We start from the raw sequence: 24,798 nt of genomic DNA, 5'->3' as shown, positions 1-24,798 counted from the left end.
CAGCATCTACATAGAATGCTATCTCCTTAGAATGTGTTGCCCGTTCCTAATTACCCTTGAACTTTGGCCTTGCTTGGCCACTTCAGAGGGCAGTTGAGAGTCAACCAGATTGCTCACAGACCCTCTGTGACTCTATGTGCTGTGCTCGAAGGCTAACGTTTACAGACACAGCTAATTAAACACGACAAACTCCTTCTTGTTGACCAACTCTACAATCCTACCATTGACCTGACATCTGGGTGTCCATCATAACTCCGTGGTAGTGCATGCGCCTCCAAGATAGGAGTTTTATTCATTGCCACAACGCACAGTCAACTCATTCAAACCTCAGCTCAGTGAAACATTCTCAAGGCAGTGATCTCAAACTGTTGTATGGTCAGAGACAAGAGGAACATCAATCTGGTGCTGGTCAATGGGTTTGTAATCGAGGGCCCCAGATTTATATCCAGGTGACGTGGGTTCAAATCCCACCAGGGGCCGACGGTGAGATTTAAATCAATAGCAAACTGGAATTATATACTGCTTCACTTGATTTGGTCTCCAGTCCCACAGAAATGTGGTCAACTCTTCACAGCTTTGCGGCTGGCTAAATTAGCAACACCCACAATCCCTGAAGAAATTAGGACAAACCCAGGCTTTCTTTTCATCAAAATGAATGGGAAGGGGAAAATGGTGATTCTCAATACATCGTCAGTTTTGCTAATTCCCTTCGATCTGACCAAAGCACTGGTTTTCTCTGCCGTGCATGGCTCAATGATCCAGGATGCTGGTCATAGGCATCACACCAAGAAATACGTTCAGTCTATGCCCATTTCAGAGAACAGCTGGAGAGTTCTCTCTGGTGTCTTCGAGCAATCATTGTGCCTGAGTCTCATCACCCAAAAAATAGATTACCTCGTCATTACCACATTGGTGTTTGTGGGATCTTGCTACTTGCCTTTACATCTTCAAAGCAGTTGAATCATTGTAAAGCTTTGAGATGCCTTGAAGTGGTGAAAGATGATACTTAAATGTAAGTAATACGGAAAAAGATCCATTTTATCAAAACCCTTCAGCTTTCACTCATCAGGACAATTTACAAGAATACCAGTGTTAAGGAAAACAATATTCATTGTGGAAGAAGATAATCTGATTGGTTGGTGGGTGGACAGCAGTTGGTAGAGGCATTCTCAGTGGCAATGTATTTATCAATCAGACACCATTTGCCAACCAATCACCAGTCTCCTCTCATACAGTATGAATGTTGTTTTCCCTTTATATTGGTATTCTTGTGAATGGTCCAGATGAGTGCAAGATGAAAACCTTCCATAGAATTGTTTCTTTTTTTGTCAACAATAATCAAGATCTATATTACCAAGCAACTATTTATGGAAACATAAGTTGCTTTTTCCTTCTGTTGCATAAAACACTGGTGAGGCCTCAGGTGGCGTAGCGCATGTGCTATGTGTGTGCTTCATTATGGGGAAGAAGTGAATACATTGGAGAGAGTGCAGAAACGGTTTACAAGAATGGTTCCAGGAGAGGGAACTTCAGCAATGCAAACAGATTGGAGAGGGTGGGACTACTCTTCGAGACAGGAGACTGCAAGGAGAGCTGATGGAGGTTTTCAAAATAAAGCAGAGGATGAAGCTTTTCCCACTTCTGAAAGAAGCAAGAATGAGATGGATATAGATGTGATGTGCAAACAAAGCAAGATGTGAGATAACAAGGTGTAGAGCTAGATGAACACAGCAGGCCAAGCAGCATCAGAGGAGCAAGAAAGCTGACATTTCCAGATCCGAAACATCAGCTTTCCTATTCCTCTGATGCTGCTTGGCCTGCTATGTTCATCCAGCTCCACACTTTATTATCTCAGATTCTCCAGCATCTGCAGTTCCCACTATCTCAAGATGTGAGAAAAACGTTTTCACACAGTGAATGGTTAGGGTGTGTAATGCACTGCCTGAAAATGTGGTGCAGACAGGTTCCACTGAAGTATTTAAGAGGGACAATAGATGGTTATTTGGATAGAAAGTGCAAGGCTATCGAGAACGGCACTATGTCACTATGCTTATTTGGAGAGCCAACGATGGGCTGATTGGCCTCCTCCTGCACCATAACACTCCAATGATCCCAAAAGCAAGTACCAGATCTTCATTCTGCCACTGAGGCCTACTCCAAATACATCCTCATCAGTGTCACACTTCTGAGCTCCCCTGACATGTAGTTAGTGACCTCAGTGAAGTTGCCCTCTCTCCCTACAGCTCTGAGGCCAAATGTCATACTCAATCTCCTGTCGTGGCTCAGTGATGAGAATGCAGTGGTGATGAAGAATAAAAACTCTGGAGCCTTTGATGTTATCTGTTTCTACACTCTCCAAGTCATGAGTTTGCACATAGAGACTACCACACGCACAGTGCACTTGGCCCAGGGACGATGTGGCTGGATGGCCAAAAAGTTTCTTGATGAACAAACAAATACAACCATTTGTTAACTTCTCAGCCACTCGCCCAACAAAGTAATGATCAAAAGCTACCATAAAAGGCTAGATAATGCAGGAAAATCATTTCTGAAGGCATTGGGAGAGCAGCCCATGTGTTATGTAAATATTTGGAACATATTTTGGAGTTCAGTCTTTTGATTTAGTGAAGGCAGTGAGTTTGGCAACAAGTGCAAAAGAAAAATAAATTGTCGGCTCGGAATTACTGCCCTGGACAATATTAACACTCTCTGCGGCCGGATACAACTTGCAGTTTGTGAATCTCTGTTGCAGAATTTGGTATTCATTGTCAAGCGAGCAATGTGCTCCTGGACAATATGAGTTTGGCCCTGATTGGAGATATAAAGTGGTAAGGAACAGGCAATGGCTTCCTATCTATGCTTCTCACTCATTACTCTTGTGTAGCCCTTTCTCTGCCAAAACCTCCATCATTGGAGAAAGTAAACACATGGGACAGGCAGAGGCCACTCAGATCTTGACTACCATGCTGTCATTCCTTGTCTGATCTATGACCCAGCTCCACATCTCTGCCTTGGTCCCACATCCCTCATGGTAACCTCACGCAGTGAGACACACAACCTGGGTCAGTGCTGAGGAAGTGCTGCTCTGTCGGAGGGTCAGTAATGAGGGAGTGGGCACTGTCGGAGGATCAGTGCCGAGGGAGTGCCGCACTGTCGGAGGGTCAGTACTGAGGGAATGCTGCTCTGTCGGAGGGTCAGTGCCGAGGACCTCTCCACTGACACAAAGGCCTACAGCACAGAAACCAGGCCCTTTGGCCCATTGTATCTGCGCAGGTCAAAAACAACCAGCTCACTGCTCTCTAATCCCATTTCCCAGCACATGGTCCATAGCCTTGACATCACAAGTTCACATCTAAATCCCTCTTCAATGTGATGAGATTTCCTGCCTCTCCCACCCTTACTGGCAGTGAGCTCCAGGTTCCCACCATCCTTTGGGTGAAAAAAAAATTCCTAGCAGCCTCTCTAAACCTTGCCCCCTTCCTGAAACCTATGTCCCCCGGTCACTGATCCCTACACTAAGGGGAAAGGTTTCGTCCATGTATCTGCCCCTCATCATTTTATACATGTCAGTCATGTTATCTCTTAATCTCCTCTGCCCTGAGGAAAACAATTCCATTCTGTCCGATCTCTCTCTAGCCCAGGCAACATCCTGGTGAATCTCAGAGCAGTGCTGATTATTACTGCCAAGGATGGTGTTGAAGTAGTGTCTAACCAGAGGGGAGAATCAATTGCTGGATGGTCTGACTCTCGCACTGTACAATAATCAGCATTAAAAAGCTTGTCTTGCCCAGAACACTGAAACCATCGAGCAGATAGAGCTGGGTAACTCGATGCAGTGAACAACTCACAGCATCGCAAAAGAATCTGCACCTTCAGGGCTGCAGCGGTTCGAGAAGGCAGCTTGCCCCCACCTTCTCAAAGGGGTAACTAGGGTCAGGCAATAAATGCTGGGTCCAGCCAGCGACACCCACATCCCAAGATCGAATTAAAAGAGAAAGAATTGACGACTAAATCAGACTCTGCTTCCCATAGCGAAGCTGCGCTTGTTAGAAAACACATAGCAGAGAGAAATATAATAAGTGCCTGTGCCAAAGCATGACTCTATAACAGCAGAGGGGAAACGAGGCAGAGAACCAGGATGGAATAGGGGTTGATATGGAGATGAAGAAAAGGAAAGGGAATGATGAACAGGGGCAGGAGGGGAGATAAGGAGGGGATTCAGAGTTGATACAGTCCCCTGCAGCCAGTTTTGACCCATGACTGATGATGTGTGGGACATGTGACCAAGCTGTTATTGACTCGAAGATAACAGGAACCGTGCTGGACAGGAAGGGTCAGAGAAGAGATCATTACAGTTTGAAGGGATCAAAAAGATCGAAGTTTGATGTAAACTCACCAAAGGCAGGTATGGTCCCCAGACATATCCAAACTGTTTGCTCAGTATCTGCCACCCGCTGACCTCAGACTGTCACTTTCCCACCAGTCACGGGCATGGGATTTATTTGCTGGCCTCACACAATATGCTTCTGCTTCACCCAGACAAGAACAGGATCTCATTCTGAGAGACCTTGCAGGAGATCTGACTGCACTGAGGTAAACACTGGGCCAGGCACTGCAAGATCTCGCTGCTTTATCTTAACTACGTGCCCCTGCGGGCTTGATTGGGCATATTTTACATTCCTCCTCTTCTGTTTGCTGAAACGTGCCCAAGATATTTCTGTTTACATCTGTACTTTGTACAATGTCCCATACTTTAAAAAATATAACAAGTAGCATTCACCAATGATTGTCCAACAAATTTATGTAATCCTAAAGGATCCAAAACTGTTCCCATTCACTTGCACTGTACAAAATCCCAATTGAAAAGCCTCTTCCCATTCACTACCACCCTACACATTCCTGATGGAACCAAACCCCTTCCCATTCACTTCGACTCTCCACAATCCCAATGGGCCCAATCCCGTTCCCATTCACTTCCACTCTCCACCTTCCCAACGGAGCCAAACTCCTTCCCATTCACTCCCACTCTACACCATCCCAATGGAGACAAACCCCTTCCCATTCACTCCCACTCTACACCATCCCAATGGAGACAAACCCCTTCCCATTCACTCTACACCATCCCAATGGAGACAAACCCCTTCCCATTCACTCCCACTCTACACCATCCCAATGGAGACAAACCCCTTCCCATTCACTCCCACTCTACACCATCCCAATGGAGAAAAACCCCTTCCCATTCACTCCCACTCTACACCATCCCAATGGAGCCAAACCCCTTCCCATTCACTCCCACTCTACACCATCCCAATGGAGCCAAACCCCTTCCCATTCACTCCCACTCTACACCATCCCAATGGAGCCAAACCCCTTCCATTCACTCCCACTCTACACCATCCCAATGGACACAAACCCCTTCCCATTCACTCCCACTCTACACCATCCCAATGGAGCCAAACCCCTTCCATTCAATCCCACTCTACACCATCCCAATGGACACAAAACCCTTCCCATTCACTCCCACTCTACACCATCCCAATGGACACAAACCCCTTCCCATTCACTCCCACTCTACACCATCCCAATGGAGCCAAACCCTTCCATTCACTCCCATTCTATACCATCCTAATGGACACAAAACCCTTCCCATTCACTCTGATTGTAACAATCCCCAATTCTTAACAGAGAACACTCTGAATGTAAAGCTGATGTGATATCTTGGCTTCTTGAATTCACAGTGTGTTATCTCAAACCAGGCAGTAATCTAATCAGTTTGTAGCACAGCCTGTACTAAGTGTTTCCTGTTTCTGTTTGTGCTGAGAGACTGGATAAATGATTGAGCCACTGCCTGGGCTTGCCATTACAAACTGGCTGCCTTCCTGCTTTTGCACTCTCCTCTTCCGCCTCTTCCAGTTCTATCACCGTTTCCTCACTTTGGTCACCTCAGCAAAGTTAACTTAGACCACCAGACTGTGGGAGTCTTCGTGGAGACAAGTAGAATTCTCATATTCTGCCGTCTCTCTTAACACATCAACTTTGCAATTGTTTTCACTGCAAGCAATCAGAATTAGCAACTTCCTGGGTTTTCAGGAGTATAACCTACAGATGTACAAATCACTGGTAGCCCATTCCAATGGCAGCCCATCCACCACCTTTAACATCCACTCTCTCCATCACAGCTCAGTCGCAGCAGTGTGTACTATCTACAAGATGCACTGCAGAAATACACCAAAAGATCTTCAGACCTGTACTTGGGAAAACGATCATCTTCAACCTCCTCTCCAAGTTAAATAGCTTCTTTATTTGGACTCATTCTTTCATTATTGCTGGGTCAAAATCCTGGAACATTCACCTCACCGACTAAAGATGAATGCACAGCACCACTTCCTCTTTTAGTCACTGCATTGGGAACGCATATATTTATGGATGATGAGAATTGGAAAATCGACATGTTTGGACATAACTGAGCTGCAAATGTTTAATCACACATTTGTTTGGAACTGGGCAATCAAGCTTGATTGATTTCTGTCTTCAATAGATTCAATGTTGGAATGACCATGACCCTTTGGCATAGCAAATTCCAAAGACATCTGAACGAAGGCATCTCAGTCCTAAATGTCAGTCTTTTATTCTGAGTCGATCACCTCTTCCTCTAGACGCGCAGTGAGGGGAAACATCCTCTCAATATCTAACCTACTAAACACTGATGTTGTCAGAAGTCAGACAACACCAGGTTATAGTCCAACAGGTTTATTTGAAAGCACACGCTTTCGGAGTACCCTCCTTCGACAGGTGATGACATTCTGCCTGACAAAGGGTTACAATCTGAAACTTGTGTTTCCAAATAAACCTGTTGACTAAAACCTGGTGTTGCCTGATTTCTGACTATGCCCAGCCCAGTCCAACATTGCCACCTCCACGTCATGGCTACCAGTTAAATGTTAAAATAGAGACTAGAAAAATTGTTCTTGACCAAACAAAAAGTGACATTGGACAGAAGTTCAGCAAAGCTTTTAGAGTCCTTTATTCTGAGTCTATCACCTCTTGATCTAGGCTCTCAGTGAGGGGAAACATCCTCTCAATATCTAACCTACCAAACACTTTGAGAATGTTACACCTCTCGTTAATGCCACTGCTTATTGTTCGAAGTTCCTGGTGCGTGATGCGCTTGGGCATTTTAGAAAGCAGCGAAAGCTCAACAACATTCTCGTGAGTCTGAAGTCACACACAGAAAAACTAAAGATTACATCATTTAAAGCAGTTTAATCCAATCAGGGTTTTTAATTAGAATTGATATTTACTTTGTATTCCAGATTTTGTTAATTGAATTTCAATTCTCCAGCTATTAGGCTTTTCTCATTAGGAGTGGCTCAGTGGTTAGCACTGCTGCCTCACAGTGCCGGGGACCTGGGTTCAACCCCACCCTTGGTTGACTGACTGTTTGGAGTTTGCATATTCTCCCCATGTCTGCATGGTTTGCCTCCGGGTGCTTCAGTTTCCTTCCACAGTCCAAAGATGTGCAGGTTAGGGTGGATTGGCCATGCTAAATTGCCCGTAATGTTCAGGGGTGTGTAGATTAGGGTGTTACAGAGGGATGGGTCTGGATGGGATACTCTGAGGGTCAGTGTGGACTTGCTGGGCTGATGGGCCTGTTTCCAACCTGTAGAGATTCTATGATCTCCTGACTGTGAATTATTAGTTTAGATCTCAGGATTTTCAGCAGCCTAACAGCTACATTGCCACTCTCTATTCTTGAGAACAATGCAGCATAGATAATAACAAACAAAAACAGAAATTTCTGGAAAAGCTCAGCAGATCTGACAGCATCTGTGGAGAGAAAGCAGAGTTAACATTTCAGATCCAAGACCCTTCGTCAGAACGCTGAATGACCATTGAATACGCAAGCAATGCTACTATCCTGAGATTGAATATTGAAATGCAAAGCTGCCTCTCCAGTGGTTCAGATTCAATTAAAAACAAGACTTGGCAATGGTCAAAACAATAACTCATGAGCAACTTCAACAAGGAGTACACAGAGAGATCAGATACCAGGACACTATAAAAAAGGAAGCATCCACTCCCATTAATCTTCTCAGTAAAAGAAGTATGTTCCGAAGAATCAGTCCAAAATAGCCATCTCCAGCCTCTATCTTTCTCAATTCTGACACACACAGTCAGCAAAACCAAGCTCCCCACAGACTGGGTGTTTCAGGGTTGGCTACGTGGAAAACTGGCGAATCTAGCATTGACAGTGAGTGGGAAGCTCTGGTATTTTTCACTCAGATCACTAAGAGTGACCAGGAAGAGAATGGTCTCTTCGGATTTTCAACAGTGCAGTTGGATGCACAGCTGGACTCTGGGCTGTGGGTGTGACAGCGAACAGTTTAATTCACTGGGCCAACCGAACTGACTTCTCTTCCAGCCTCTGACCTGCTGTACTGCCTCCCAACAACGTCATCCAGAAATAAAGCAGCAATTCCCAACATGCAATTTTAACAATGCTCGCTACACTTGCCTCTCTCCCAACCTCTCCGTTCTCACGTAGTTTTTCATTTTCTTGACTGGGACACCCCTGCCTGCATGAGCAAACATTCCGTTCAGCTCCATTACAAAGGGTGAAACTATTGGCTTTATCACCGCCACACACCCCACTCCTTCTCCCTGGTCACAGACTGAGGCTGAACCAGACTGTCATGTGACTTTTGACCGTTACGTGTGTTTCTGACCACATGTCAATAAGAAGGGTCGATAATTAGGGGCATTTTTGTTAAAGACAAATGCAGGAGGTTTAGAGGGGATTTGAGGAAAACCTTTTTCACACGGAAGGTGGTGGGAATTTGGAACGCACTGCCTGGGAGTACTTTAAAAAGTACTTGGCTGAGCACTTGAAATGTCATAACATTCAAAGCAATGGTCTAGTGTGGGAAAGTGTGGCTAGTGTAGGTAATAACAGTGAGGCTGTTGACTTGCTCACCGTACTAATATAGTTTTAATGGTACAGGCTAATGGATGGGCCAAAGGGCCTCTCCTGCACTGTATGATTTTGTGATTGACATGCCCATACCATTGCTGTGACCACCAGTTTTGAACCTTCTTACAATGTTCCACTGCGCCTCGATTTCAGCTCATCTGCTGCTGCTTCCCATTCCCTGTCGTTGTTGCATTAGTAATTCCCACCTACTCATACATATTCCATAAAATGAGGCAACGGCTTAGTGGTATGGTTGCTTGATTGTTAAGCCAGAGGCCCAGTCAATATTCCGGGGATCCAGGTTCAAATCCCACCACAGCAGATGATGGAATTTGAATTCAATGGAAAAAAAATCTGGAATTACAAGTCTAATAGTGACCATGAATCCATTGTCGACCATCAAGTCAACTCCCACCTAGTTCACTGATGCCCTTTAGGGAAGGAAGTGACCATCCTTACCTGCTCTTACATGATTCCAGACCCGGAGCAGTGTGATTGACTCTTAGCTGCCCTCTGGGCAGTTAGGGAAGGGCAATAAATGCTGGTCTGGCCAGCAACGCCCTCATCCTCATGGGTATAAACAAAATGAAACCTCCCAAGCCACTTCTGCCCGTATGCTTAATCAGGATGTGAACATATTGCAAGTGAGTCGGAGGAGATTTAGTGGATTGATTTGATTTATTCACATGTATCTAAATACAGTTCTTTTTTTAAATTTTCTTTATTCATTCACAGGAGGAAGGCATCACTGGCTGGGCAGCACTTATTGCCCAGAGGGCAGTTAAGAGTCAACCACATTGCCGTGGGTCTGGAGTCACATGTAGGCCAGACCAGGTAAGGAAGGCAGTTTCCTTCATTAGTGAACCATATGGGTCTTTCCAAAAATTGATAATGGATTCACACTTACCACTAGATTCTTAATTCCAGATTTTGATTGATTGAATTCAAATTTCACCATCTACCATGCTAGGATTTGAACCCAGGTTCCCAGAAGGTTATCTCGACTCTGGATTAACTGTGTAGTGATAAGACCACTAGGCTATCACCTAACCAACATGAAAAGTATTGATACAGTGAAAAGTATTGTTTTTCATGCTATCTAGACAAATCATACCCTTACATAAATACATCAGGGTAATAAAGCAGGAAGCAGAATATAGTTTACAGCTACAGGGAAGGTGCAGAGAAAGATCAACTCTAATGTTTGACAGGTCTGTTTATAAATGTGATAATGAGTGGGCCGTCTAATGGGGAAAGGATGGACAGACTGGGCTTGTTTCTGCTGGAGTTTAGCAGAGTGAGGGGTGATTTTATTGAAGTGTATCAGACCTTGAATGGTCTTCAAAAGGTGGATGGGGAAAGGGTATTTCCATTTGCAGGAGGGTCGAGAACTGGGGGCACATTTTTAAAATTAGGGGTCATAATTTAGGGACAGAGATGAAGATGGTTCTTTTCTCGGAAAATTTGGAGGTGTCTGTCTCTGGGTGTGGATCATTGTATATTTTTAAGAGGGAGGTGGATCTTGGGCAGGGGGATGAAAGGCTAGCAGGGGAATTTGAATTATGACATCTGAAACAGAAATGAGATCTTCTTGAGTGGTAGAGCAGGCTCAAGGAGCCTAATGTCCTAATCCTGCTCCTATTTTGTAAATTCATATGATCATAACTCACATCAAATTCTTCCAGCCCCAGAGCTCACTAACATACACTGAATCCCAGTTAAACAACACCCAAATTATTACATTTTCGTCCCCTTCTCGGTCGCTGCAGTCTCCAATACCCCCAAACCCTTGGGGATATCTGTGCTCTTCTCATTTTGGCCTCTTAAGGATTCCCGATTTTAAGTGACTGTGCCTAAACTCTGGAATTCCTTTGTGACATGTCATGGTAGCTCTCTTCTATGGCTGGAGATTTTCTTTAAAACCTACCACTTTGGCCAAGCTTTTAGACATCAAAACGTCAGTACACAGGCTCAGCAAATGGCTTGGAAGGCCAATAGAACGCTAGCATTGACTGGAAGAGGAATCAAGTCAAAGTTTTACTGAACTTAAAGTTTTGGCAAAGATCTATAGCTCAGGTTGTGGGTGAGGTTGTTGGCTTGCTCACCGAGTTGGCTTGCTCTCATTCAGACATTTCGGTGCCATGCTAGGTGACATCATCAGTGGAACCTCTGATGAAGCGATGTTATTCATGTCCGTTTGGAATTTATACTGTCCAGTCTGTTATGGTGAGTCCTGTCATTTCCGGTTTGGATCTGTGCGGGTTTGTATATGGGGTCCCATTCTATATGTTTGTTGATTGTATTACGGGTGGGGAACCACGCCTCTAGGAATTCCTGTGCGTGTCTATGTTTGGCTTGGGCTACCATAGTTACCTTGTCCCAGTTAAACTGATGGCCTTCATTGTCTGAATGTATCAATATTAAGGAGAGTGTTTTGTATTCTAGAACATAGAAGATAGAAAAGTACAGCACAGTACACGCCCTTCGGCCCACGATGTTGTGCCGTGGAATAATCCTAATCCAAAAACAAAATAACCTAACCTACATTCCCCTCAATTCACCACTGTACATGTGCACGTCCAGCAGTCGCTTAAATGTCACTAATGACTCCGCTTCCACGACTACCACTGGTAAACCATTCTGATGGCCAGTTTCCTTCCTGTCTGTCCTACGTAATGTTTGTGGCAGTCATTGCACAGCACTTGGTAAACCATAAGACCATAAGACATAGGAGTGGTAATAAGCCCATTCGGCCCATCAAGTCCACTCCGCCATTTAAATCATGGCTGATGGGCATCTCAACTCCACTTCTCCCCGTAGCCCTTGATTCCATCGGTTCTGCATATTGTGGGAATGGGGTCTTTAATCCTTGTAAGTATTTTTCATAGAGTGTCAGTGGGCCACTGTGATTCCTCGTGGTCCTCGGAGTCTCGTTGTCAGTTCCAATATGTTCTTGATGCAGGGCAGTGTGGCCAATGTGTTAGGGCTTACTGTGCCCCCCTGTTGTCGTTGGCTCATGGCGTACCTGCCCCAGCCCTCAGTTCTCAAATGATGATGCTTTTGAATGAATCTGGGAGCACACACTTAATTGATTGTAGTTTGGGGAGAACTGAAATTCCAGCACAGCACAAGCAAGGTCTTCAGAGTATGTCAGACATGCATCTTCCTAATTAATTAATTTACAGCTTACCTTATCGAGTAACATTCACCAGTTACTGACACTAAATCCCCAGGACATGGAACATTTAAGTGATTACATTTTGTTTGCTTTAGCTGAATGAAAGTACTTTTGTCTCCAAGCTGTGAAGGCAGAGTATATGTAGGGTACTCAGAGAGGTGTCAAGGCCAGTTGGATAGCTGTTTGCTAGCAGAACTCAGGAGGAAATTTCTGGCAGTAGTAGGCAGCTAAGTGTTGGAATCAGGGTTCAGCAGTAGTCCTGGGGAGATGAAAAAGTAGGAAATCAACTGACTGTGTGTTTGGGAAAGCGAGAGGGCTCAGAAGAAGCCAAGAAGCATTAGTGGTGTTAGTCCATGGAATTTGTTGTGTAAGGGCTTTACAACCATGCAGCAACTACACAATGATGTCAGAGAGTTACTCTGTGCTGAGTATAAATAGTATATTGTGGGCGGAGTTAGAGAGAATGGAAGAGTGAAAAGCGAAGCACACATACAAAACAGTCTTCATAATTGGGAAGATCAGAGTCTGAGATATTTCTAGTTACCATGAATATCATGAGTATGAGTAATGGGCTTCAGATTGGTATGGCAGGTCGGCACAACATCGAGGGCCGAAGGGCCTGTACTGTGCTGTAATGTTCTATGTTCTATGAGTGTACAATAAAGAGTGCCCCAAAGGAACCCGAGCCTGAACAGGGTACTCGTCCTTGACTTCTGCTCAACCAATCTATCTCATAAAACCATAAGATGTAGGAGCAGAAGTGACCATTCAGCCCATCAAGTCTGCTTCACTGATCTGATAATCCTCAACTCCACTTTCCTGCCATTTCTCCAGAACCCAAGATTCCCTTCCTGATTAGAAAATGTCTATCTCAGCCTTAAGTAGACTTAATGACCCTGCCACGACAGCCCTCTGCAGTAAAGAATTCTACAGATTTCCTCCCCTCTGAGAATATATGAAAGAAATTGCAAACTCAAACTCCTAGAAACAGGAATGAAAATGGCAGGATGAGAGAGAATCCTCTTCCACCTAATATCATGGAGGCTGGATCATTGAGGATATTCAAGACTGAGTCAGACAAATTGTTGACTGACAATAGAGTCAAGGGTTTTGAGGGGCAAACAGGAAAGTGGACCTGAAGCCATAACCAGATCTGTCATGATCATAGATATGGAGGGACAGGCTTATTGGCCTGAACAGTCAATCTCTGCTCCTAACTCTTATGTTCATCTGAGCTCATTGTTCCTCCAGTAACTCAGTGTCATGTTTTATTTTACAATTGGTTCTGTGATGCACCTTGCATCCTTTTACTACAGTATAGGTGTTGTGTAGATGCAAACTACTGTTGAGTTATTGATGATATAATGTAATGAAAGAGGAGGGGGGCTTGCTCCGTGGGGATTCTGTAGAAGGGAATGTAGTCCAGTCTGATTCTACAGAGTGTATTGCATTCGAAGGTGTTCAGATAGCAGGATTCTCTGCTTTGGGAGTGATGGGGAGGGGCTTTGATTCATTGGGATTCTGTACAGTGGAGTGAAAAAGACAGAGTTTGATCCATTGTGACCAAACGTGATGTTCAGTATTAGAGTTGGAAGCAATGGTATAGATGAGATGGAGGAGGATATTCCTGCAGCATTCCAATGGCTCAGGACACAATGCATTTTTAAAAATGCACTCATGGGACATGGGCATCAATGGCTGGGCCCAGCATTTATTGTCTGTCCAAATTTGCCTCTTGAGAAGGTGGTGGTGAGCTGCCTTCTTGAACCACTGCAGTCTATACACTGCAGGTGGACACACAATGCCCTGAGGGACAAAATTCCAGGATTTTGATCTAGGGATGGTGAAGGAACAGCGATATATTTCCAAGTCAGGATGGTGAGTGGCTCGGAGGGGAACCTGGTGGTGTTCTCATGTATCTGCTGTCCTTGTCCTTCTGGATGGAAGTGGTTGTGGGTTTGGAAGGTGCTGTCTGAGGATCTTTGGTGAATCTCTGCAGTGCATCTTGCAGATAGTACACACTGCTGCTACTGAGTGTCGGTGGTGGAGGGAGTGGGATGTTTGTGGATGTGGTGCCAATCAAGTGGCTGCTTTGTCCTGGATGCAAAAGAACAAAAAAACAAAGAAAATTACAGCACAGGAACAGCCCTTCAAGCCTGCGCTGATCCAGATCCTCTGTCTACACCTCTATTTTCTAACGGTCTGTATCCTTTTGCTCCCTGTACATCCATGTACCTGTCCAGATACATCTTAAAAAACACCATCGTGTCTGCGTCTACCACCTCCGCTGGCAACGTGCTCCAGGCACCCAGGATGGTGTTAAACTTCTCGAGTGTTGTTGGCACTGTGCCCATCCAGGGAAGTGTGCACTGTAATTGACAGGAGGGTCCACCCCTGCAAGTTTCAGAGGTGCAAACTACAAGCATCGTCCTCAGAGCCAGTCGTACAAGCAGAACGTCAGCAAGGATCACATCAGCAAGAAACACCATCGGCACACCATAGCCACCAAGAACAGGAACAAGAAATTCAGCAGAAACATCTTCAGCCAAGCATTGTGACAATGTAGGACTTTGTACCAATCAGAGTAGGTGAGGTGAATAATAGAGCAACAGTTAAGAGGAAGGTGGTAAAGCCAATGAGGGAACAGGGACTTACAGGGCAAGTGATAGATTTCAAACAGGAGAATTCAATTGGAGCATAAATCAGCATGGACTAGTTGGGCCAAATGGCATGTTTCTGAGCTGTTTATCCTGTGTGTGTCAGAGAATTTGGGAACTGCAGATGCTGGAGAATTCCAAGATAATAAAATGTGAGGCTGGATGAACACAGCAGGTCAAGCAGCATCTCAGGAGCACAAAAGCTGACGTTTCGGGCCTAGACCCTTCATCAGAGAGGGGGATGGGGAGAGGGAACTGGAATAAATAGGGAGAGAGGGGGAGGCGGACCGAAGATGGAGAGTAAAGAAGATAGGTGGAGAGAGTATAGGTGGGGAGGTAGGGAGGGGATAGGTCAGTCCAGGGAAGACGGACAATTCAAGGAGGTGGGATGAGGTTAGTAGGTAGCTGGGGGTGCGGCTTGGGGTGGGAGGAAGGGATGGGTGAGAGGAAGAACCGGTTAGGGAGGCAGAGACAGGTTGGACTGGTTTTGGGATGCAGTGGGTGGGGGGGAAGAGCTGGGCTGGTTGTGTGGTGCAGTGGGGGGAGGGGACGAACTGGGCTGGTTTAGGGATGCAGTAGGGGAAGGGGAGATTTTGAAACTGGTGAAGTCCACATTGATACCATATGGCTGCAGGGTTCCCAGGCGGAATATGAGTTGCTGTTCCTGCAACCTTCGGGTGGCATCATTGTGGCAGTGCAGGAGGCCCATGATGGACATGTCATCTAGAGAATGGGAGGGGGAGTGGAAATGGTTTGCGACGGGGAGGTGCAGTTGTTTGTTGCGAACTGAGCGGAGGTGTTCTGCAAAGCGGTCCCCAAGCCTCCGCTTGGTTTCCCCAATGTGGAGGAAGCCACACCGGGTACAGTGGGTGCAGTATACCACATTGGCAGATGTGCAGGTGAACCTCTGCTTAATGTGGAATGTCATCTTGGGGCCTGGGATAGGGGTGAGGGAGGAGGTGTGGGGACAAGTGTAGCATTTCCTGCGGTTGCAGGGGAAGGTGCCGGGTGTGGTGGGGTTGGAGGGCAGTGTGGAGCGAACAAGGGAGTCATGGAGAGAGTGGTCTCTCCGGAAAGCAGACAGGGGAGGGGATGGAAAAATGTCTTGGGTGGTGGGGTCGGATTGTAAACGGCGGAAGTGTCGGAGGATGATGCGTTGTATCCGGTGGTTGGTAGGGTGGTGTGTGAGAACGAGGGGGATCCTCTTGGGGCGGTTGTGGCGGGGGCGGGGTGTGAGGGATGTGTTGCGGGAAATACGGGAGACGCGGTCAAGGGCGTTCTCGATCACTGTGGGGGGAAAGTTGCGGTCCTTCCTGGACCTCTCAGTCTCCATCTCAGGCAACCAGCTTGTTACTGATGTCCATTTCAAGCCCACCGACTCCCACAGCTACCTAGAATACACCTCCTCCCACCCACCCTCCTGCAAAAATTCCATCCCCTATTCCCAATTCCTCCGCCTCCGCCGCATCTGCTCCCACGATAAGACATTCCACTCCCGCACATCCCAGATGTCCAAGTTCTTTAAGGACCGCAACTTTCCCCCCACAGTGATCGAGAACGCCCTTGACCGCGTCTCCCATATTTCCCGCAACACATCCCTCACACCCCGCCCCCGCCACAACCGCCCCAAGAGGATCCCCCTCGTTCTCACACGCCACCCTACCAACCTCCGGATACAACGCATCATCCTCCGACACTTCCGCCATTTACAATCCGACCCCACCACCCAAGACATTTTTCCATCCCCTCCCCTGTCTGCTTTCCGGAGAGACCACTCTCTCCGTGACTCCCTTGTTCGCTCCACACTGCCCTCCAACCCCACCACACCCGGCACCTTCCCCTGCAACCGCAGGAAATGCTACACTTGTCCCCACACCTCCTCCCTCACCCCCATCCCAGGCCCCAAGATGACATTCCACATTAAGCAGAGGTTCACCTGCACATCTGCCAATGTGGTATACTGCATCCACTGTACCCGGTGTGGCTTCCTCTACATTGAGGAAACCAAGCGGAGGCTTGGGGACCGCTTTGCAGAACACCTCCGCTCAGTTCGCAACAAACAACTGCACCTCCCCGTCGCAAACCATTTCCACTCCCCCTCCCATTCTCTAGATGACATGTCCATCATGGGCCTCCTGCACTGCCACAATGATGCCACCCGAAGGTTGCAGGAACAGCAACTCATATTCCGCCTGGGAACCCTGCAGCCATATGGTATCAATGTGGACTTCCCCAGTTTCAAAATCTCCCCTTCCCCTACTGCATCCCTAAACCAGCCCAGTTCATCCCCTCCCCCCACTGCAGCACACAACCAGCCCAGCTCTTCCCCCCCACCCACTGCATCCCAAAACCAGTCCAACCTGTCTCTGCCTCCCTAACCGGTTCTTCCTCTCACCCATCCCTTCCTCCCACCCCAAGCCGCACCCCCCGCTACCTACTAACCTCATCCCACCTCCTTGACCTGTCCGTCTTCCCTGGACTGACCTATCCCCTCCCTACCTCCCCACCTACACTCTCTCCACCTATCTTCTTTACTCTCCATCTTCGGTCCGCCTCCCCCTCTCTCCCTATTTATTCCAGTTCCCTCTCCCCATCCCCCTCTCTGATGAAGGGTCTAGGCCCGAAACGTCAGCTTTTGTGCTCCTGAGATGCTGCTTGGCCTGCTGTGTTCATCCAGCCTCACATTTTATTATCCTGTGTGTGTGATGGGCACATACAACATCACTGCTGCCCTGACAGAAATCGGCTAAACACAAGGCTCAGAGATAGTACGAACTGCCGATGCTGGAGAATCTGAGATAACAAGGTGTGGAGCTGGATGAACACAGCAGATCAAGCAGCATCAGAGGAGCAGAAAGGCTGACCTTTCGGGCCTAGACCCTTCTTCAGAAATGGCCCCATTTCTGAAGGAGGGCCCAAACCCGAAATGTCAGCCTTCCTGCTCCTCTGATGCTGCTTGGCCTGCTGTGTTCATCCAGCTCCACACCTTGTTATCTCTGAACACAACGGGCTCTCCTTGGTAATTGTTGCTATTCAGCCATAGCACCATACAGCATGGAAACAGGCCCCTCGGTCCAACTCATTCACAACTAGCACACATTCCATTCTGCTCTAGTCCCATTACCAGCATTTGGCCATATCCCGCTGGACCCTTCCTATTCACATACCCATCCAGATAGTCTTCTAAATGTTGTAATTGTACCAGCCTCCACACCTCGTCTGACAGCTCATCCCATACACACACCACCGTCTGTGTAAAAAACTGCCCCTATGTGATCTGACCTTCCTGACCAGAATACCATGAGGAAGCTCATTCGCTGAAGTCCACATGGCCAACACGTTCCATTCTGCCTACATCAATGCTCTTTGTCGCCGCTTCAAAAATTTCAATTAAGTTTGCAAGGCACAGCTTCCCTCACATAGAGCCACACTGACTGCCCCAAATCAGTCCTTGCCTTTCTAAATGCATGTAAGTGCTGGCCCTCGGAAACCCCTCCAACAATTTACCCATCACTGACATAAGGCTAAATAAAAACAGAAAGAACAGCAGATGCTCCAAATCAGAAACAGAAACAGAAGTTGCTGAAAAAGCTCCACAGGTCTGGCAGTATCTGTGAAGAGAAATCAGAGTTAATATTTTGGGTCCTACCCTTCCTGAGTTCCAGAGTTCTCAGGAGGGGTCACCGGACCTGAAATGTTAACTCTAATTTCTTGTCACTGGCATAAAGCTCACTGGTTTTTATTTGTGATAATGGGAACTGCAGATGCTGGAGAATCCAAGATAACAAAGTGTGGGGCTGGATGAACACACCAGGCCAAGCAGCTTCTCAGGAGCACAAAAGCTGACGTTTCAGGCCTAGACCCTTCATCAGGGAGATGTCAGCTTTCGTGCTCCTGAGATGCTGCTTGGCCTGCTGTGTCCATCCAGCCCCACACTTTATTATACTGGTTTTTATTTCCGAGTTTCTCGTGACTGCCTTTCTCAAAATATGGTGCAACATTAGCCATCCTTCAGTCTTCTGGATCTCACTGATGGTTTTTGATGAAACAAATAGCTCAACAAAGATCTCAGCAATTTCTTCCCTAACTTCCCATAATGTTCTGGGAAACATCTAATCAGGTCTTGGGGATTTATCTATCTTTATGCATTTCAAGACCTTGAGCACCTCCACTTCGTGTAAGACATGACTACTTATTTCCCCAACTTCCCTAGCTTCCATGACCTTCTCTAAAATGAATATTGGTGCAAACTATCTGTTTCAGTATCTCACCTGTCTCTCATGATTCCACATTTACACGGCACCATTTATCATTAAGGGACCCTATTCTCTCCTTAGTTCCTCTTTTGACCTTAATCTACTTAGAATCATAGAATCCCTACAGTGTGGAAACAGGCCATTTGGACCATCAAGTCCACACCAACCCTCCAAAGAGCATTCCAAAAAGACCCACACACCTATCCTGTTCTTGGTAATCCTGGATTTCCGAAGGCTAGTCCATCGAACCTTGGACACTATGGGCAATTTAGCAGAATCTATTGTAGAATCTCTTTGGATTCTCCTTAACCCCAATTGCCAAAGCTTTCTCATGTCCCTTTTTGTTCTTCTGATTTCCCAGCTAAGTAAACTCCTCCTGCTGTTCTCCACTTCCAGGGATTCACCCGATCCCAGCTATCTACACCCGGCATATGCCTCCTTCATTTTTTTGAACAGAACCACAAATTCTCTGGCCAACAGCATTCTCGAGCTTAGAGAGGGAGAGCAGAAACACCCAGAGAAAGTGCAGCTGTATGCAGGCTGTCCTTACCATTGACGACATGAAAATTGGGGAATGGAGATCAAATCTGTCCAGCATCTGGCTTCATCTTTAATTTCTTCAAATGGGAATAATGGGCATCACTGGGAAGGAAACAGCGTCCTGCCCATCGTAATGCTCAGGCAGTGACTGTTAACTCATCAACAATGATCAAATCCAGCAGCCGTTTACATTCCTGCACACACTCCTCCACTTGTTCATATCCTTTATCAAACATTCGGGATGTGTCTAGACTGATCCGCTTTATCATGGAAAGGGATCACGGAGTCAGAGAGAAAGTTCACACAACAGCATCTAAAGTAACCACAAAACATCCTGAGGACAGGAGCCAGAGCACTGAAATCAAACGTAAATATCGCTCTGCACAATTTCCACGCACTGTCCCCGTTAAACACTCCCACGGCCGGAGTTAGATACAGAGTAAAGCTCCCTCTACACTGTCCCTGTTAAACACTCCCAGGACCAGGACAGCACGGGGTTAGAAACAGAGTAAAGCTCCCTCTACACTGTCCCCGTTAAACACTCCCAGGACTGGGACAGCACAGGGTTAGATACAGAGTAAATGTCCCTCTACACTGTCCCCCATCAAACACTCCCAGGGACAGGGGCAGCATGGGGTTAGATACAGAGGAAAGCTCCCTCTACATTGTACCTCATTAAACACTCCCAGGGACAGGGACAACACGGGGTTAGAGACAGAGTAAAGCTCCCTCTACATTGTACCTCATTAAACACTCCCAGGGACAGGGACAACACGGGGTTAGAGACAGAGTAAAGCTCCCTCCACATTGTACTTCATTAAACACGCCCAGGGACAGGGACAGCACGGGGTTAGTTACAGAGTAAAGCTCCCTCTACACTGCCCCCTTCGATCTCAGTAAATTGGTAGTTCCTTCAGCAATGTATTGATCTCCCTTCGGGTATCCTTGTTGTGATCAGCATGGTTAGTGTCGAGATGATTTTGTTGCTGATTCTTTGGGATCTCAGAGCAAGGACTGGGTCCAGGCCGTGCCCTGTTGGTGAACACCATACCTCAGGCGGAGGCTGGGTTTTGCTGAAGTGTTTGAGCTTGTGGTGTTTGATCTGTTTGCACCGAGTGGTCCCATTGGAAGGGCAGTCAGCTCAATGCTCGTGTCTGAAAACAAGCTGAGCTGCTTGGTCTCAGGAAGGAATGGAAGAGGATTCTGTCTGATGGTCTCTCTCTGCATTTGCCCTTCCCAAGAGACAGGTAGTGAGGTGGGGAGCGGCCGCAAACATCAGTACCTGGAAGCAGGTCAGGGGCACAAAGCTTTGCGGCCCTTCAGGCTGGTCCAATGGTCAATGAGACCACCTTCTCAGCAGGTTCTCCAAAATGTGCCACTCTGTTCAGGAACAAGCCAGAGATCCCTGCAGAATCTCTGTGAATCCCTGCGGATCCATCAGGAAGTGGAAGGGATACTGCCAGCGATCCCTGCATTTAGACTGAATCCAGTTTCCAGGAATGACAAGGACTGTGAACCTGATCCTCAATCCTGTTGGAGGGAGCAGGAGGCTGGTCTTGCATGAAGGAAGACCTCATCCCGTCCAGCCAAATCCGGAGCGGAGTCAGCCCTCTCCCTTTGCCAACTGTCCAATGTGAGACGGAGACAGTGGCACAGGGACCAACCAAACACTGTGCTTCGCTGAGCATCAACACAACACTGTGGCTTATCCAACACCTCCCTGAGCTATTCACACTGCACTACCCAATCCCGAACCACCCGAGAACGCCTGTCCATAGACACAGACTCAGGGATACACAAACTGAGCTCAGCTGCTCCACCAGTCCTACCTGGGGTGGAGCGGGCGAGGCAGCAGTTAACAAGGCTCTTCCATCTGCATGTTGTGAATCGAACTGGCTTCCTGGACGGTGTCTGCTGTGGTGCAGTGTCTCACATCAGGATTACTGTCAGGGAGCTGCATACTGGCACCCAGAGGGAACGCTCACAAGAGAATGCTATATATGGGTATGAGAGAAAGCAGTAGCAAAAGGGCAACGCAGAGAGATAGTCCGGAGGTGGAAGCACAATGAACTCACAATAATAAAAACATGAAGAGAGAGACAGAAGAGTGGAAAAGCATTCAGAAACACTGCACAAAACAGCAACGAGGCCATGCAGGTCAGAAAGAGAAAGAGAGACACAAAATGAGAAAACAAAAAAATGTTTAGAGCAACAGTGAAAGTTCAGGTTCGTAAAAACTAATGAAGCAGAAAACAAAAATCAACGAGTCAGAAACTTACCATCTACGGCCCCGTGACTGTTAGTGTGTGTGTGTGACTGTACCCCAGTGAGAGACAGTGTGTGTGTGACTGTATCCCAGTGAGAGTCAGTGTGTGTGGGACTGTACCCCAGTGAGAGTCAGTGTGTGTGGGACTGTAACCCAGTGAGAGTCAGTGTGTGTGGGAGTGTACCCCAGTGAGAGTCAGTGTGTGTGGGACTGTACCCCAGTGAGAGTCAGTGTGTGTGGGACTGTATCCCACTGAGAGTCAGTGTGCGTGTGACTGTATCCCAGTGAGGGTCAGTGTGTGTGGGACTGTACCCCAGTGAGAGTCAATGTGTGTTGTACTGTATCTCAGTGAGAGTCAGTGTGTGTGGAACTGTACCCCAGTGAGAGTCAGTGTGTGTGGGTGTGTACCCCAGTGAGAGTCAGTGTGTGTGTGGGACTGTACCCCAGTGAGAGTCAGTGTGTGTGTGGGACTGTACCCCAGTGAGACTCAGTGTGTGTGTGATACTGTACCCCGTGAGTGTCAGTGTGTGTGGGACTGTACCCCAGTGAGAGTCAGTGTGTGTGGGACCGTACCCCAGTGAGAGTCAGTGTGTGTGGGACTGTACCCCAGTGAGAGTCAGTGTGTGTGGGACTGTACCCCACTGAGAGTTAGTGTGTGTGTGTGACTGCCCCCCAGTGAGATTCAGTGTGTGTGTGATACTGTACCCCTGTGAGTGTCAGTGTGTGTGGGACTGTACCCCAGTGAGAGTCAGTGTGTGTGTGTGGGACTGTACCCCAGTGAGAGTCAGTGTGTGTGTGGGACTGTACCCCAGTGAGAGTCAGTATCTGTGGGACCGTACCCCAGTGAGAGTCAGTGAGTGTGGGACCGTACCCCAGTGAGAGTCAGTGTGTGTGGGATTGTACCCCAGTGAGAGTCAGTGTGTGTGGGACTGTACACCAGTGAGAGTCAGTGTGTGTGGGAGTGTACCCCAGTGAGAGTCAGTGTGTGTGGGACAGTACCCCAGTGAGAGTCAGTGTGTGTGGGAATGTACCCAAGTGAGAGTCAGTGTGGGTGGGAGTGTGCGCCGGGGAGAGTCAGTGTGTGTGGGACTGTACCCCAGTGAGAGTCAGTGTGTGTGGGACTGTACCCCAGTGAGAGTCAGTGTGTGTGGGAGTGTACCCGGTAAGAGTCAGTGTGTGTGGGACTGTACCCCAGTGAGAGTCAGTGTGTGTGGGACTGTACCCGGTGAGAGTCAGTGTGTGTGGGACTGTACCCCGGTGAGAGTCATTGTGTGTGGGACTGTACCCCAGTGAGAGTCAGTGTGTGTGGGACTGTACCCCAGTGAGAGTCAGTGTGTGTGGGACTGTACCCGGTGAGAGTCAGTGTGTGTGGGACTGTACCCCGGTGAGAGTCATTGTGTGTGGGACTGTACCCCAGTGAGAGTCAGTGTGTGTGGGACTGTACCCCAGTGAGTGTCAGTGTGTGTGGGTGTGTACCCCAGTGAGAATCAGTGTGTGTGGGACTGTACCCCAGTGAGAGTCAGTGTGTGTGGGACTGTACCCCACTGAGAGTTAGTGTGTGTGTGTGACTGCCCCCCAGTGAGATTCAGTGTGTGTGTGATACTGTACCCCTGTGAGTGTCAGTGTGTGTGGGACTGTACCCCAGTGAGAGTCAGTGTGTGTGTGTGGGACTGTACCCCAGTGAGAGTCAGTGTGTGTGTGGGACTGTACCCCAGTGAGAGTCAGTATCTGTGGGACCGTACCCCAGTGAGAGTCAGTGAGTGTGGGACCGTACCCCAGTGAGAGTCAGTGTGTGTGGGATTGTACCCCAGTGAGAGTCAGTGTGTGTGGGACTGTACACCAGTGAGAGTCAGTGTGTGTGGGAGTGTACCCCAGTGAGAGTCAGTGTGTGTGGGACAGTACCCCAGTGAGAGTCAGTGTGTGTGGGACTGTACCCAAGTGAGAGTCAGTGTGGGTGGGAGTGTACGCCGGGGAGAGTCAGTGTGTGTGGGACTGTACCCCAGTGAGAGTCAGTGTGTGTGGGACTGTACCCCAGTGAGAGTCAGTGTGTGTGGGAGTGTACCCGGTAAGAGTCAGTGTGTGTGGGACTGTACCCCAGTGAGAGTCAGTGTGTGTGGGACTGTACCCGGTGAGAGTCAGTGTGTGTGGGACTGTACCCCGGTGAGAGTCATTGTGTGTGGGACTGTACCCCAGTGAGAGTCAGTGTGTGTGGGACTGTACCCCAGTGAGAGTCAGTGTGTGTGGGACTGTACCCGGTGAGAGTCAGTGTGTGTGGGACTGTACCCCGGTGAGAGTCATTGTGTGTGGGACTGTACCCCAGTGAGAGTCAGTGTGTGTGGGACTGTACCCCAGTGAGTGTCAGTGTGTGTGGGTGTGTACCCCAGTGAGAATCAGTGTGTGTGGGACTGTACCCCAGTGAGTGTCAGTGTGTGTGGGTGTGTACCCCAGTGAGAATCAGTGTGTGTGGGAGTGTACCCCAGTGAGAGTCAGTGTGTGTGGGAGTGTACCCGGTGAGAGTCAGTGTGTGTGGGACTGTACCCCAGTGAGAATCAGTGTGTGTGGGAGTGTACCCGGTGAGAGTCAGTGACTGTGGGACTGTACCCCAGTGAGAGTCAGTGTGTGTGGGACTGTACCCGGTGAGAGTCAGTGAGTGAGGGACTGTACCCCAGTGAGAGTCAGTGTGTGTGGGACTGTACCCGGTGAGAGTCAGTGTGTGTGGGACTGTATCCCAGTGAGAGTCAGTGTGTGTGGGACTGTACCCCAGTGAGAGTCAGTGTGTGTGGGAGTGTACCCCAGTGAGTGTCAGTGTGTGTGGGACTGTACCCTGGTGAGAGTCAGTGTGTGTGGGACTGTACCCCAGTGAGTGTCAGTGTGTGTGGGACTGTACCCCGGTGAGAGTCAGTGTGTGTGGGACTGTACCCCAGTGAGAG

General features: G+C 47.8%; 1 protein-coding gene across 9 annotated transcripts in view; it reads right to left on the bottom strand.

Annotated features, from left to right (window-relative positions):
* tns1b (tensin 1b) overlaps window positions 1-24,798 on the bottom strand; it is a 571,744-nt gene that overhangs the window by 248,786 nt on the left and 298,160 nt on the right. The window contains exon 1 of one of the 9 annotated variants that reach the window (XM_059647615.1): window positions 21,432-21,524. The exons of 7 other annotated variants lie outside the window; for them this stretch is intronic. Coding sequence is in view for 1 of the 2 variants with exons in the window: in XM_059647614.1 (XP_059503597.1) it covers window positions 12,162-12,176 (15 nt within the window). In the remaining variant the exon portion in view is untranslated. Of the gene's footprint in view, window positions 1-12,161; window positions 12,192-21,431; window positions 21,525-24,798 lie in introns of those variants that run through there. One more of the 9 variants, XM_059647614.1, reaches the window with a different exon arrangement.

Source organism: Stegostoma tigrinum, chromosome 7, assembly GCF_030684315.1.
Source record: "Stegostoma tigrinum isolate sSteTig4 chromosome 7, sSteTig4.hap1, whole genome shotgun sequence".
In the NCBI taxonomy this organism is placed as follows: Eukaryota; Metazoa; Chordata; class Chondrichthyes; order Orectolobiformes; family Stegostomatidae; genus Stegostoma; species Stegostoma tigrinum.
This window is presented reverse-complemented; position numbering and strand designations above follow the sequence as displayed.